The following is a 14,312-nucleotide window of genomic DNA, read 5'->3' as shown; positions in this document are numbered from 1 at the left end:
TATTATTATTATTTGCTTGAACTTGTAAAAAATATTTTTCTAAGTTTTCGTATATTCAGTAAATTCGTAAACGTTATGGGCAAAAAGCAGCATTTTAGAAACTTATGGGCCAAATTTATATATTTGGAACATTTAAGGGACTCTATTACAATTTCTCCAAATCCTAAGCGCTTTTCTCTACTGAAGCAATTGTTTTTCCACAGATCCGGGAAACTGGAGAGGATAGGGGTTTTGGAGTTTAATTTTTAGGGTTTTCAATTCTGAGAGTTAAGAGATTTACATCGGAAACTCGAACTGGTGCGAGTCGACTCGGATTAACAGATCGGGCTAGACTCCGTCATGTACAGTGGTTCCAGTGATGGCGAGAGCCATGAGGCCGCCACGCAACGGAAGATCCCACCAGCTTCGTCGATGCTTTGGGTCCGAAATCTCCGCCGGTACATTGGATCCGGTGCCGGACTCGGATCCGAAGCCTTAATGGGTCCGTTTCTCTTCTCTCTCTCCTTCATTTCGATATAACTTATTCAAAAGTTCTATGGTTTTTTCATTTTTGTTTGTATTTTTTAAAATCTGCAATTCTGCTTTCGAAGCTTCTTCCTTCGGTTGAAATGTAGGCTAGTGGTGTTTGAATTTTTTTTTATTTTGCTTAACTGTGATTGATTCGGGTTTAGGCTATAATTTGAGGGTCTTTCTTACTAAAATGTGTTTAATTGGTGTTTAAAATTTTAGACTTTTGGGTATTTTGCTATGCGGTGAACTGTGGAAGTGGAAGCCTGTGCTTAGGCTGAGAATAAATAAACTAATTAGCTAGGTTATTCTTGAGTGTTTGAATTTTAGTTATAATTCTTGGTTAATGCTATGTTTTTTGTGACAAATGATGGAACTGGGTCCTTATTTGTTGCAAGCTTTGTGGTAAGGCAGTCGTTAACTTGCTGATACTTCAATTGCTTATATATGCATTAGTTCATGATGCTTGCCTGCAAACATGTTTGCTTTTTGGTTGAATGGGGATATGCTACTTTTATTTTACTATTGAAATCTATGTTTGTTTTCTCATTGCAATTCTGATTTTGTATGTTGTTTCTGTCCTTTGTAGAGCTTGAGACAAAGAGGATCTTGCTTGATATATTTAAAGATAAGCAGCAGAAAAGTGCTGAAGCTGGCACAATACCAAGTTTCTATAAGAAGGCATGTACTAAAATTATCTGTTTGTATTATTACTCTTCCATTTCCCAATTATCTTGAACTCATTCTTCTTTTTCTTTATTTTTGTTTTCACTCGGTTTAGAAGCCTGAAGAAGGATCCATCAGTCATAGGGTTCAGAGGCTAGCCAAATATCGTTTTTTAAAGGTGGAGTTGGTGCTTTCTCTGACTGTTTGTTTTAGTTCCTAAGCATCTATTGATCCACTTTAATCGTTGCTCACATTCGTAATACTTTATTGCAGAAGCAATCTGATCTTTTGCTAAATGCTGATGATCTGGATGCCATGTGGGTTTGCTTAAGAGAAAATTGTGTTATTGATGATGCCACTGGTGCTGAAAAGGTCGGGATTCGTAATCGTCCTCCAGTTCACTGAATTGCTATTGGGGATCCAAAATGCCGAGCTACTTTTAATTTGTTGTTGTTGATATAATTCTTGTCTCCGCTGTGTTCGCAACTTGACTCTTGTTTTGGACTTGTTAACTTGCAGATGAACTATGAAGATTTTTGTCACATTGCCTCCGTATGTACAGAGCAAATAGGTCCAAAATGCCGACGCTTCTTCAGCCCATCAAACTTCATGAAGTTCGAGAAAGATGAGTCAGGAAGAATAGCCATTTTGCCCTTTTATCTTTATGTGATGCGCACAGTGAGTCTTTGTTTATTTATTTAATATTTCAATATGTTAATAATTCTTATTATACTTTTCAATCTTTCTTAATTATTAGTAAGCCTTAGGGTCAGTTCCTTTATGATTGTTGCTTTGTTGACTATAGAAGTTAGCCTAAAATCATAATGTTCGAAAAAATAGATGTCATCCTCATTTACTTTTTAATTTATTCTTGTTGAGGAAGTGGTTCCTTGACTGCTGCTTATCGTTCATTATTCTTCAGGTTTCTCTTACACAGGCCAGAATTGATATGAGTGAGCTAGATGAGGATTCAGATGGTTTCCTCCAACCTCATGTATGGAGTTTTTGCATATTGAGGCCTTCAAGTATTTAAATGATCTTTTTACCATGTGATCTCTGTTTGGATTGACGACTGCTCTAGCATAAGTTTGTTTTTCTTCATTTCTCATCTATAAAGACTGGAATAATTTTGCTATTGTACAGGAAATGGAGGGCTATATTCGTGGTCTTATCCCTAACCTGGCACAATTACGGGATATGCCTGCAGCCTTTATTCAAATGTACTGTCGGATAGCTGCACACAAATTCTTCTTCTTTTGTGATCCTCATAGACGAGGTCCGCATGACCTAAACTTGCTTACCAACATGGAGTTGACATCTTATCGATAATAACTAGTTTTAGTGTTTTCCCATATGCTGTTCAAATAGTTGACATCTATAGTATTTCTTGCAGGAAAAGCCTGCATAAAAAAAGTGCTGCTTAGCAACTGTCTCCAGGAATTAATGGAACTACATCAGGTACATTATTGATGAAAATGTCTCATAAATGTACCATTGTTTTAGATTTGGAATTGGAAAATATATTTCTTATTTTGATTTTTTTTACTTGTTTAAACTTCTGTGCAGGAAAGTGAGGAAGAAGTCACTGACACTGAGCAAGCTGAAAATTGGTTTTCTTTGACATCTGCACAACGTATATGTGGTGAGAACTTTGAATATTTATAGTTTTGGTAGAAATTGCCTCTATCTTGATTGTTTTAGTATCGCCTCTCTTTTGAACATGTACAACATGCGAATAATATATGAGGGAAGAATATTGTGTAATAATGTACTGACTGAATACTACTTCTTCTGTAGATATGTTTCTTGCCCTCGATAAAGATATGAATGGAACATTGAGTAAGCAGGAGCTTAAAGAATATGCTGATGGAACTCTAACTGAGATTTTCATCGAAAGAGGTAGGATATAACACCATCGTTCAGCTTTTCAAAATACACCAGGATTTGTTATGTTTGAATTTTAGGCATGTTTGTTACTTCAAAGTATGTCCTTTAAACAAAAACGGAATTAAACTTCGGGATGTTCAGTAAACCCATGATATATCTTCTTTACTAAGAAGTGTAGTTTCCCTCTCTCTGGTGTCATTTAGAAGTTGTATCCTTTCTGCTTTTGTTGATATTATTCTGAGTTCTACTCACTTTTCATTTATTATGCTTTCAATAGTATTTGATGAGCATGTCCGCCGTGGCAAGAGTGGTGCTGGAAATAATCGAGAGATGGATTTTGAAAGCTTTCTTGACTTTGTTCTGGCCCTTGAGAACAAAGACACTCCAGAGGGGTTAACCTATTTATTTCGTTGTCTTGATCTTCATGGTAGGGGATACCTCACAACAGCAGATATTCATTCTCTTTTCAGGTGAAGCCCTCTTCATTTTATTCAAATTGAAGTTTCATTTTGACTATCGTGGTTCCACTATTTTTTCCCTTTGGATTTAAGGATTATGGTTCCAATCTTTTTTGTGTGCTATGAGCTTTTTCTAAGCTTGAATTTTATTTCCACTCCTGAGCTATCAAATATATCTCAAAACATGGAAGTGAAGAAGGGGAGCATCAAAGAGATGAGATGTTGCCTGATACAATCTTCCCACAGAAAACTCTGAAGTTTCCTGCTTGTAGTACTTGAGCAAGTTTCTGCAAGTCTCATATCTCCAGAGACATGTATGATGAACAATAGATTAGACTTGGAACCCAAATTTTGATCTTCAGTACTAGCTAGCTCCTCATTGACGTAGTATTACTGATTTATTTTAACGTTTACTACCTTTATAAGAATTTCATCAGCTGAAAGAAATGTTCATTCTACTCTTGAAACAGAGATGTACACCAGAAATGGATCGAAGGGGGCAACTACGAATTGTGTATTGAGGATGTGAGAGATGAAATCTGGGATATGGTCAAGCCAGTTGATCCACTGACGATTACACTGGCTGACCTCCTAGCTTGTAAACAGGGTGGGACTGTGGCCAGCATGCTCATAGATGTGCGGGGGTTCTGGGCTCACGACAACAGGGAAAATCTTCTCCAAGAGGAAGAAGAGCCAGAGGAAGAATGACAATTGCATGCCCGATCAAGATTCTCAGCTTGTACTAACAAAAACGCCTTTGTGAAAGGCACCTGTAGTTCTTGCAAGATGTATTATTTTGTTGCATTGTTACCTGTTGCAAGATGTATGATCTGAAAGTTGTCTGTACTAAAACAAAAGCTGATGAAATTTGGTTCAAATGCTTACTTGATCATTTCTTGATGTATCAGGTTGTCACATAGAATCTCTTAACTCTTTTCATCAAACTGCAATCTATAGCATTAATAGCAAAATTGTTGTATAAATTTCTTCTGTCAACGCCAATCAAGCCAGGGAATCTCAGTGTTAATAGAAAATCGAAATACGCAAATAAATTGTACCAAGGAAACATTTTGCAAGATATTCCGTATATGTATTATACTAACAGTTTATTGGTTGGCCCCAAGCCTGTCCCTATATTGGACCAACATGCTTAATCTGCTCCTAAACCAGCAGTGGTCGAATTGACAAACCTTAACATCTGCTCCGCTCTTGCTTCTTGGTTCTTCTGTCAACCTTCAAGCAAAATGACTGTAATAAGCATTTTTGCTCTCAGGTAAATCATAGCTTTAGAACCTTGATTTACCCCTCACTCACTAAGCTGATCATGTTAAATGATTGCTTATGCAAATGATAGTGCAGCCGTCACAGGACCATTGGAGATACCACTTGGGAAGTTCTAGCGAAGTCCCAAGTAATAGGCAACTATCCTCTAGCAAGCTCTGAAGGAACTGATGTCTCAAGCCATGGATATGGCTAGCTAACATGTGGACAAAAGTGCAGGATGAGAGATCGGTTAAAGTAAAACGCAACTCATTAGGAAACTACTCCAACTGTCTATACTCAACTACTGCATCATATGTTTCAATGGTAAATGAACTCTCTGCAAAACAACTGAAGAATATTGCTCAAAGTTAACAATAGCAATGAGTCAGTGAAGCAACAGATAAAGGAAATCTCTCAGCAACCTAGACAGAAGTTAAGAATGCAAAACTGATTTAGCAAAGGTGTATCGCTAGTTGTGGATAAAATCATAATGCACCTCACCTAAGTTCATGCCAAAACATGTTGGTCCAATTGTGCAAGAAAGGCTTCAAAGGAGCCAGAAAGTCGTCTTCAACACAAAGCTGCCCAGACGAGCTATCATACTTCCTTTCATGCCTCGAAAAGAAAAGCGAGGATACAACATGGAGAATGATTGATGGATTGGGATCTCCATGGATAGCCTCAAGCTCCCTTCGTATCCATGGTTTTATTCTCTGCAGTATTCTCTCTTTCTCACAATCATTCCTAGGTACATTCTGAAAGCGAAAAACATCATACATTAAAATGATCCACTCATGAAAAGTAGCAAACCTCAAAGATCTAAACCATGTCTCAATATACATACCTGCTGAGAACTAGTCCCAGGAGATCCAGGCATAGCTTGCAACCGTCGTTTATACACACTGCAAGAAACCCAAAATGTCCATTAGCCAATTTTTTTCTCTTCTTCTTTTCCACCCCCAAAGAAATGAAGAATGATGAGCATTATAATTGGAGTAATTCTAATTGGACTAAGCATATAAACAAATAGGCTTTGATTAACTAAATACATATTAGTTCAAAGGTACCTGGCTCGCCATTGAAGCTTCCTTTCTTCGATAACATGGGCCGGCACGGTCCCAGGCCGCCCAAATGATCGCCGCCAAGGCAATGGTCTGGTTCTCCAGTTAACATTGTTCATTTCTTCCCTTGTTCTTTCAATAATCCTAAACCAAGTGCAAAAGAAGTATAACTATAACCTCGCTAATCAATTTTTTTTCATTGATTTAAAGTTAAAAGAATTATTTCATTAAATAAAGCAACTCAAGAAGAAATTGCGAATTCGACAAAAGAGTAGCCCACCGTCGACGATCAATTAAGGTGGATCGAGGTCGATGAATGACCGGTTTGCCCTTGGAGAGAGCTGGTAATTGCTGTTTGAGGAATTTTCGAGAGGAGAGGTCGATCTTGTAGAACCAAGAATCGAAGGTGGAATTGCAGAGAGGGCACTTCCTCTTCAAATCGCTCCACTTGCGAATGCACCCCAAGCAGTAAGCGTGGGAGCAACCCGTGAGAACCGCTGCTCCGCGGGCGTTGAGGTTTCTCAAGCATATCGGACACCTTTTGCCGACGACTGCCGGCGATATTACTCTCCGCACGAATTTCTCGATTCTCGATTTCTCCGATGGTTTTGCTGAAGACGGTGAATCCATTGGGGAAAGAGGGAAAGACGATACCAGAGAGACGAGTTCGATGAGAGTGGTTATTTTCTATTTTTTTTACGTTGTCGCCGAAAGGCGGTTGCGTCACGGAAAACTCAGGCGAAAAAATTACTAATAGTATTTAAAGATATTAATCAATATTAAAAAGTGATAATCAAGATTTTAAAATAATAAAAATAGTGAATTGCATTTTGGCATTAGTAATTTCTTGAGTAAAGTTCATTATTAATCCATTGACTTTTGCAATGTTTCATTTTATTCAGTGATTTTAAAAAATTAATTTTTTTATTCACCGCATTTCAAATTGATTTTAAATTCTTTCATTCATAAACATAAAATTAAAATTTGGATATAATTTATCACGTTTATATCTATCAAAATGTCATAAGATAATTTTTTTTATAACTCACATTTAAATTTTAATGGTATATTAATGGATGCGTGAATTTAGAATAAAATTAAAATATTACGGTTGGATAAAAAAAGAATGAAAATAAAATATTATGAAAAGCTAAATAACTAATGATGTAATTTATTCTCACTCATTGAAAATACAAAGAGTATTAAAATATTGGTTATTATCATGCTAGATTTAGCTACTAAAGTGTCCTTCTCCTATGATCCCTTTCAATATATACATGATGGGTACACTTAAATGGTTAGCCATTTAAATTGAAAAATCAATTCAAACGAATCAATTCGAATTAAAACTTCTTAAATTGAATTTACAGCATGATATTCATAAATTATCAATTTTCATTATATTTTTAATTGAATTATGAAATTTTAAATTTATTATTCACTTTTATATCTAATTTTTTTTGTTATATATAAATGATGTATATTTTTTAGATACTTCATTTAAAGATGTAAATTAATTGTTATTATGACGTGAATATCTTACATTCAGTTATAAGACGCATTAAAAATCTAATATGAATTCAATTAGGTATCCATACCAAAAATATAAAGTTATGATATTTTATATTCGATTATAAGACGAATTAAGATAAAACTTTTAAACCCCGATATGAATTTTTGTAGGTTTAGAGTATCACATTTGGAATTTCCTAAATTTAAATTTGATTATATATAATGTTCAAAAATTTTAAATTTTGTGAAATTTAAACCTTCATCTGTTTTACCTTAACACAATATTTACTATCATAACAACTTATTTTTTAATAAATTAATAAATGAAATATTAATTTATATTAGTTGAACTTTTCATAAACTAATAAATGTAATATTAATTTATATTAGTTGAATTATAGTGAAAACTTAAATATGTAAAATTTTATTATTAATAGGAATTGAACTCATAAAAAAATAGAAGACGCTTCAAGTATTTGTCAATTTTGACAACATAAATGAATATTTAATGGATTATTAACTAATAATTTTTTATTATTAAGATTCAATTTTAGACAATAGTTTACAATTTTATACAAATTTTAATAAATTTTTGATATTTTAATAAGTAAACAGTTTTGAATTTGTTATTTAAAAAATAACGACTATCTTACTATTTACATCTATAACTCCGTTCTTGCTAGGGGATGCAAATTATATCTGACTTTATATTATGTCTTCCATTAATTTCAAATACAATGTCATAAGTATTTTTTTTTCTAATTTGCTTTTTGTAATGGGTCTAACTTGCTTCTTATTTTCAAACAAAAGTAAAAGGAAAATTTCATAGTTTCTTATTTGGTATAATACTTAAAATAATTATGGACTATTAAAAAATTTAAATAAATTTTTATTTGTCTAATATAAGTAATCAAATTCTTATATTTTTATTTTAAGTGAAGTAAATATTTATGATTGATTGTTAAATAATTATTATTAATTAAAATATTATTTATCATTTTATGATTAGTTAATGTAATCATGAAAAATAAAAATTTCATATAAAAAATATTATTATATTACAACAATATATAACAATATTTTCTATTATAACATGTTAATATCATATAATATAAAATGATATGTGATATATTGAAAATAGTTAATTATAAAAATTTATTTGATAAAAATAAAAATATAAAAATTTGATTAAATATAATAATTAATTAAAATTTTATTTTTAATTTTTATTAACAATTTAAATTTTTTTAAAGTATGATGTCTCCGTATTTTCCTTTTTTTTTTCCCCTAAAATCCAATTAAGGTGTAAATTACCTGTGGAGGCGCACTCTTTTTCAGGGGCAAAAGCGGGGTTTTGAATTTGAAAAACGGAGCGGGTTGTTTGGGGCAAATTTTCAATTACATGGTATCAATTATTTTTTGTTGTTCGAAAAAGGGAAAAAAAAAAAAACAAAACTCCCAACAGCAAGAAAAACCTCTAGGAAATGGACGTCCCAAAGGAGCAAATCACTGCTCTTCTCGATAATGCTCTCTTTAGCTCCGCTCAACTTCTCGTAATATTTTTCTTTTTTTTTCCCTATTAATTTTTTGTAACATAAATAAATGGAACTTAAATTTCACTTCAATATTTTTTTTTTTTTGGTTTGGACAGGGTTCTTTTCTTGTTTCATCATCTACTGTTAATGCCGAAACTAGTCCGCATCTCAAAGCTGAAAATCTGGTATCGATTTCTTCTAATTTTAGCTTATTTTTTTTATCTTTTTTTTTTGTTAATTTTTCTCAATATTTGTTCTGTGTTTCTGCAGATTCTTCTTGGAGATGCTTTGTTTCGGGAGAGAGAGTATCGTAGAGCAATCGTGAGATCATTTTTGTTTTTTTTTCTGTGATTTACCGCATTTTTTAAATGGAGAAAATTTTTGACATAAATGGACTCGTTTCAATAATGTGAACGAAAATCAGTCAATTATGGAATTATTCATTTGTTGGCGGCAATTGAAAAGCTTTAGTTGGAAGGATGAATTTGCCTGCTAGGTTTTTCTATTTTAATATTTTAAAAGTTTTAAATAGTTACATTGAACTTAATTTTGTTAATCGATACTTGAGGTTGAATAGTGTCTGTCTTACGGAAGAACAAGCAAATCTGTTTAGTTCCATTTAATCATCCTGAGCAAGTTTAGCAAAATTGGCGTATGGTTTTTTAATTTCAAAGGATTTATTTGGAAAATGTGATTCATGTGCTGGAGTGTTTAGATTTTCTGGGGATATTGATGGAGTAAGGAAGTCGTAGTTGCTCTAATTTTTCCTTTTTCCTATGTGCTTTCAGCATGCATACAAGCAAGCCTTGCAGTATTACAAGATTATACCAAAGCAAAATTCAACAACTTCTAGAAGTTCATTGACCGCCTCAAACAGATCTTCTTCTCCAAATTCTTTTAACATTTCAGCAATAAATGAAAATGAGGTATTCTTTTCCCAATTACCTTTGAGCTCTTTTCTTTAAATCTGAATTCTTGAATGTTGAAACTGAAATGCTTATTGCAGTTTCCTTTCATTCTCCATGACAGGTGAAGTTCAAAATTGCGTCTTGTCATTTTCCTCTAACCGAAACTAAAGCAGCTCTTGTTGAGGTTTTCTACATCACTCATAACTTACTTTATGTCTTTTTTGTTGATTGGTTGCCTAGAGTATTTGTTTAATAGATTTTGATTTAAATTCTACTGTTTGTTCAGCAGCACTCTTTATTTTTCTTTGCATGTATTTATTTTTGTGAAATTTGCATTTTGCATTACTTTGAACTTGCAGATGGAGGGAATTCCTAGCAAAGCAAGAAATTTGCAGATGAGTCTATTGATGGCAAAGCTTTATCGGAATTCTAAACAGAACCGTGGAGCTGTTACTTGTTACAGGGAATGTTTAAGGTCTGTCAATTTGAGATTCCCACTTTCTCAATGCTTTATGATTTGTGGATGGTGTGTCAAATAGTTAATGTTTTTCTCTTTGTTTATACTGGTATTTACTAAAAGTGGTTTTGCTAACTTTCTAAGAGCATGTGACCTTTGGTTCTTCTTTGGCAGGCAATGTCCTTTTGTCATTGAGGCTGTCATAGCCTTGGCTGAATTAGGGGCCTGTGCCAAGGACATAATTTCCTTGTTCCCTCAGGTTTGTTAATATAAGTGCTATGATTTGCCTCGTGTCTGAGCAGCTAAACAAGCATGCAAGATGTACTTTTTGTTTGATGTTGAACGTTCTGCTCTGAGTTTGCTTAAGGTTGTTATTTTCAGATGGTGTTGAATTTTCCCTGTACTCCATCTACACATATTTAGAAGGTCAAAATGGGCAGTATTTTTCTGGATTTGTCATTCTCATGCAGGTCACAGATATAGTTCTTAGTAAGAAACTTCTAGTTATCCACATGTCATATGTCATGGGTCAAGTTACAAGGATACAATCATTTAGTCAATTATTTCTTTTTTCATTCAATACAAGAGAAGGTAATTATATGGTGGTGCTGTCTAATTTGTTATTTAACTTTCAGAGCTGCAATGTATAGTGCAGTAAACACCTTGAATAGGAGATTTTCCTTGCATTATTTTAGGATTTTGGTTATATCCCTATGGTTGTCAACAAACATGATATTGTGGGATGTAAATTATTTCTCCCTAACCTGAAGTTGTTCTCATGAACCTATTTTCGAGTTTTAACACACAAGTAATGTTACGAAGGTCCTAATGTAGACTTGTTGACTATTTGATGTCTTATTAGCTTCAATTTGTTTACTATAGTTGAATTTTTTGTATGGATTTTGTAACCATATATCTTTGTTCGCTAACATCTTTATTTTCCAATTGTATAATTCCAGACTCCAAATAGAAGTGGGAGGGCTCAACTAGATCATGGTGACTCAAGCCGTTGGCTGCAAGTAAGAACAAAATGAGAGGGATAACATTCTGCTCCATTGTGAGCTACTTATTAGCTTTTTGGTTCTTGATGAACAATATAAATTTGGATTTGGCATCTGTGATCATGGGTTTCCCAAGAAAATAATGCTTCATTCAGTTGTTTTGGTGTTATCTTCTGCTTTGTTGTCTTAGTTTTGTAGTTTATGTCAATGCTAATTTCTACTTTGGCAGCATTCTTAATAATTTGTTGATTTTGTGCAGCGATATGTTGAGGCACAATGTTGCATTGCTTCAAATGATTACAAAGGTAAGACAATTTTCTTTTCAAATTGTAACATTTCATAATGTAGAATGTTTCTTATTATAGATGTTTCTATGCAGAAGTTATTGATTCTGATATATTTGTCAATTTTATCTGCTTTATTAATTTCTATTCAAGAGGATTCATGTTCCCCTTAATCTTTTTGCAGGTGGTTTGGAACTCTTTACAGAACTTTTACAACGTTTCCCTAATAACATACACATATTACTTGAAATGGCCAAGGTTAGGGATGGTTGCATTCTAATGAATCTAGCATGTTTATGTGCTCTTTTATCTGCTTAGTAGGAAAGAGAACTAACAAGTTGACTTTAACTTAGAAGGGAGAAGAAAAGGCTGGAGGACTATATAGTATTTATGAATGTGATCACTAGTGTTAAATCTTGCTAGTTTTGGGTTGTTTGTAGCACCTAGAACATTCAATTTTTAATTTTCTCTTTCTATTCACTAATACATGTTCCTATATCCAGGTTGAAGCCATCATTGGAAAGAATGATGAGGCGGTAATGAATTTCGAGAAGGTGATTAGACTATCTAACTTGTTATGTTGATGAACTATTCCCAAGTTTTTTTTGCCTATGCTTACTTACACTTTTACTCGTATATAGTAATGAATTCAAATCTTTGATCCTTCTAGGTTCGATCCATTGATCCTTATGTCATGACTTACATGGATGAGTATGCAATGCTTCTAAAGATGAAGTCTGATTATTCAAAGTTGAACAAGTTAGCGCATGATTTGCTGAGTATTGATCCTACAAGACCGGAAGTTTTTGTGGCTCTATCTGTATTGTGGGAGAGGAAAGATGAGAGGGGTGCTCTATCTTATGCTGAAAAGGTTAGCTGGTTTATCTGTAGTAGTCCATTTCATCCTCTTTAATATTTATATATCTCACAGATTCACTTATTCTTTACAATCAGAGCATCAAAATTGATGAGAGGCACATACCTGGTTACATAATGAAGGTATTGAAAGATTTTCCATCCAACGGAATGGGTGATTATCTTTATTAAAGCTTTTCTGTGGCTCTTTTTTTCCTGGCAATATAATTCTATTTTCTACTTCCATTTAGGGTAACCTGCTCTTATCATTGAAGCGGCCAGAAGCTGCTGTAATGGCCTTCAGGGGAGCTCAAGAATTGAGAGCTGATCTTCGTTCTTATCAAGGTTTGATTTTTAAGGAGAAAAAACCTGCAAATTCACTGCTCAGCTACACAAGATTCATCTTATCCCTGTCACTGCCTTCTATTTGTTTGATGTAGTTATATTCTAACAAAGAATTATTTGGAGGCCATGCAAACCTATGACTATTATAATTTCAGGTTTAGTTCATTCCTATCTGGCATTTTCTAAAGTCAAGGAGGCCCTCTATGCTGCTAGAGAGGCAATGAAGGCCATGCCTCAGTCTGCAAAGGCACTGAAATTAGTTGGCGATGTTCATGCTAGCAATTCTGGTGGCAGGGAGAAGGTAAACCTGTAATAGACTATTCTTAGCAGTACTTGACAGAGACTTCCACTGAAAGTAAGTTTTAATAAGTTTTACTTTAACCCAAACTGGTAAAAGGCAAAAAAGTTCTACGAATCAGCACTCAGGCTGGAACCTGGTTACCTTGGAGCTGCATTAGCTTTAGCTGAGCTGCACGTCATTGAGGGAAGAAATGGTGATGCCGTATCTCTTCTTGAGCGTTATCTTAAAGATTGGGCTGATGACTCTCTTCATGTCAAACTGGCTCAAGTATTTGCTGCCACAAATATGCTTCAAGACTCTTTCTCACATTATCAAGATGCATTGAGGTCAACTTATACTCAGGATACACTCCAATTTTCTCTTATCTAGACATGTGGTCAAGAACTTTGCATGATGATTATATAAAAAAAAAGCTTTTATGTCTACAATAACCTGACATAAAACTGCTATTCACTTTTCAAATAATGCACTTTGCAGAATCAATCCTCAGAATGAAGCTGCAAAAAAGGGGTTAGAACGCCTGGAAAAGCAGATGAAGGTCTGTCTAGTGCTTGTGCTGCCCTTTGTTTCTTTTTCCTTTGGTATGTTTGTGGAGGCATATAGGCGTGCTAATCTGGACATCCGAGATCATAACTAGAGACTTTCTTGTAGGGAGTAGATCCGGATGCACCTGAAGAAGAGGAAGAAAATGAGGTTGAAGATGTAGATGGAGAACAAGAAGAGACTGAGCTTTTGTAAGGTAGCAGCCAAGGTCTTCGACAGATACCGAGCCACCCGAGTGTTATTGATTTGTTGAGAAGCAAAGCTGGTTATGACCTACGGTGAGACTCCACGCTGCAATTTGAGCAAAATCGTATCCAGCAAATTCACAATTCTTGAGGGGTCTAGAAATTGGCGTCATCGGATATACTACGGGGACAGTATTCCGGGGACAGAATACGGCCATCATTTCTGTATATCAGCCTCCGACTAACTTCTGCTTGAAAAATTGATTTAAATGAAAAAGGATCTATGCTCATGCCTCTAGATAAATTATCTTTCAAGTAGAATTAATTGGCTTACTATTTCTATCTGATGATTGAGAGTCAATGAATTTGCCTCTACCCCTGAAACAATCTTTAGATGATCATTTCGGTACAAGCAAATAACTACAAAAATTATTATACATTGTAAACTACTGATTGCAACTTGCCCTGGTCCATCATGAATCGACCGCTTACAAGGAAACTGTCCAAATCTGAACGTAAGCCTAGGCGACAGGCTCCGGTCAAA

General features: G+C 34.3%; 3 protein-coding genes and 1 non-coding gene across 7 annotated transcripts; 3 read left to right on the top strand and 1 right to left on the bottom strand.

Annotated features, from left to right (window-relative positions):
* The first annotated feature begins 203 nt into the window (after nucleotides 1-203).
* On the top strand, nucleotides 204-4,422 carry FASS (tonneau 2 (TON2)). The gene is made up of 12 exons (XM_021434601.1): nucleotides 204-481; nucleotides 1,097-1,188; nucleotides 1,289-1,351; nucleotides 1,447-1,545; nucleotides 1,693-1,851; nucleotides 2,096-2,167; nucleotides 2,317-2,449; nucleotides 2,567-2,631; nucleotides 2,740-2,815; nucleotides 2,971-3,072; nucleotides 3,338-3,530; nucleotides 3,989-4,422. The coding sequence occupies exons 1-12, from the start codon at nucleotides 340-342 to the stop codon at nucleotides 4,224-4,226; spliced, it is 1,434 nt and encodes a 477-aa protein (XP_021290276.1). The 5' UTR covers nucleotides 204-339; the 3' UTR covers nucleotides 4,227-4,422.
* LOC149526883 (small nucleolar RNA snoR104) lies at nucleotides 3,717-3,834 on the top strand. Its single transcript, XR_016351612.1, has one exon. It is a non-coding gene; the product is annotated as a small nucleolar RNA snoR104 (small nucleolar RNA).
* Nucleotides 4,194-6,559, bottom strand: LOC110421122 (RING/U-box superfamily protein). Of its 4 annotated transcripts, XR_002445622.1 has the most exons (7): nucleotides 6,123-6,559; nucleotides 5,849-5,986; nucleotides 5,626-5,683; nucleotides 5,283-5,536; nucleotides 4,622-5,129; nucleotides 4,404-4,469; nucleotides 4,194-4,329 (listed from the first exon to the last, which is right to left on the bottom strand). XR_002445622.1 is itself a non-coding variant. In XM_021434605.2 (5 exons), the coding sequence occupies exons 1-5, from the start codon at nucleotides 6,470-6,472 to the stop codon at nucleotides 5,060-5,062; spliced, it is 870 nt and encodes a 289-aa protein (XP_021290280.1). In that variant the 5' UTR covers nucleotides 6,473-6,559; the 3' UTR covers nucleotides 4,524-5,059. The 4 variants fall into 4 exon arrangements, 2 of the variants coding, with proteins under 2 accessions (XP_021290280.1, XP_021290281.1); XR_002445621.1 differs by lacking the exon at nucleotides 4,194-4,329 and having other exon boundaries at nucleotides 4,349-4,469; XM_021434605.2 differs by lacking the exons at nucleotides 4,194-4,329; nucleotides 4,404-4,469 and having other exon boundaries at nucleotides 4,524-5,129.
* A 2,200-nt stretch (nucleotides 6,560-8,759) lies between these two features.
* Nucleotides 8,760-14,115, top strand: APC7 (tetratricopeptide repeat (TPR)-containing protein). The gene is made up of 18 exons (XM_021435021.2): nucleotides 8,760-8,907; nucleotides 9,006-9,074; nucleotides 9,160-9,210; nucleotides 9,678-9,815; nucleotides 9,919-9,981; nucleotides 10,157-10,272; nucleotides 10,429-10,513; nucleotides 11,214-11,273; nucleotides 11,515-11,560; nucleotides 11,724-11,797; nucleotides 12,043-12,093; nucleotides 12,210-12,410; nucleotides 12,494-12,538; nucleotides 12,646-12,739; nucleotides 12,895-13,040; nucleotides 13,137-13,366; nucleotides 13,518-13,578; nucleotides 13,692-14,115. Exons 1-18 carry the CDS (start codon nucleotides 8,839-8,841, stop codon nucleotides 13,776-13,778), a joined length of 1,686 nt encoding a protein of 561 aa, XP_021290696.1. The 5' UTR covers nucleotides 8,760-8,838; the 3' UTR covers nucleotides 13,779-14,115.
* Nucleotides 14,116-14,312: the final 197 nt, after the last annotated feature.

Source organism: Theobroma umbraticum, unplaced genomic scaffold (genome assembly GCF_002168275.2).
Source record: "Theobroma umbraticum cultivar Fairchild unplaced genomic scaffold, ASM216827v3 scaffold_130.0, whole genome shotgun sequence".
Lineage (NCBI taxonomy): Eukaryota > Viridiplantae > Streptophyta > Magnoliopsida > Malvales > Malvaceae > Theobroma > Theobroma umbraticum.
Note: the sequence above shows the minus strand (reverse complement) of the source record. Positions and strands in the feature narration are given on the sequence as shown.

Bases quoted from the DNA above. Each gene is read 5' to 3' on its own strand.
- FASS (XM_021434601.1), top strand. From the start codon at position 340: ATGTACAGTGGTTCCAGTGATGGCGAGAGCCATGAGGCCGCCACGCAA. The intron at 1,189-1,288 runs GCATGTACTAAA...CACTCGGTTTAG, and splicing joins TACCAAGTTTCTATAAGAAG to AAGCCTGAAGAAGGATCCAT. The intron at 2,632-2,739 runs GTACATTATTGA...ACTTCTGTGCAG, and splicing joins AATTAATGGAACTACATCAG to GAAAGTGAGGAAGAAGTCAC.
- LOC110421122 (XM_021434605.2), bottom strand. From the start codon at position 6,472: ATGGATTCACCGTCTTCAGCAAAACCATCGGAGAAATCGAGAATCGAG. The intron at 5,987-6,122 runs GTGGGCTACTCT...CACTTGGTTTAG, and splicing joins ACCTTAATTGATCGTCGACG to GATTATTGAAAGAACAAGGG. The intron at 5,684-5,848 runs GTACCTTTGAAC...GGTTTCTTGCAG, and splicing joins AAGCTTCAATGGCGAGCCAG to TGTGTATAAACGACGGTTGC.
- APC7 (XM_021435021.2), top strand. From the start codon at position 8,839: ATGGACGTCCCAAAGGAGCAAATCACTGCTCTTCTCGATAATGCTCTC. The intron at 8,908-9,005 runs GTAATATTTTTC...TGGTTTGGACAG, and splicing joins TTAGCTCCGCTCAACTTCTC to GGTTCTTTTCTTGTTTCATC. The intron at 11,274-11,514 runs GTAAGAACAAAA...GATTTTGTGCAG, and splicing joins ACTCAAGCCGTTGGCTGCAA to CGATATGTTGAGGCACAATG.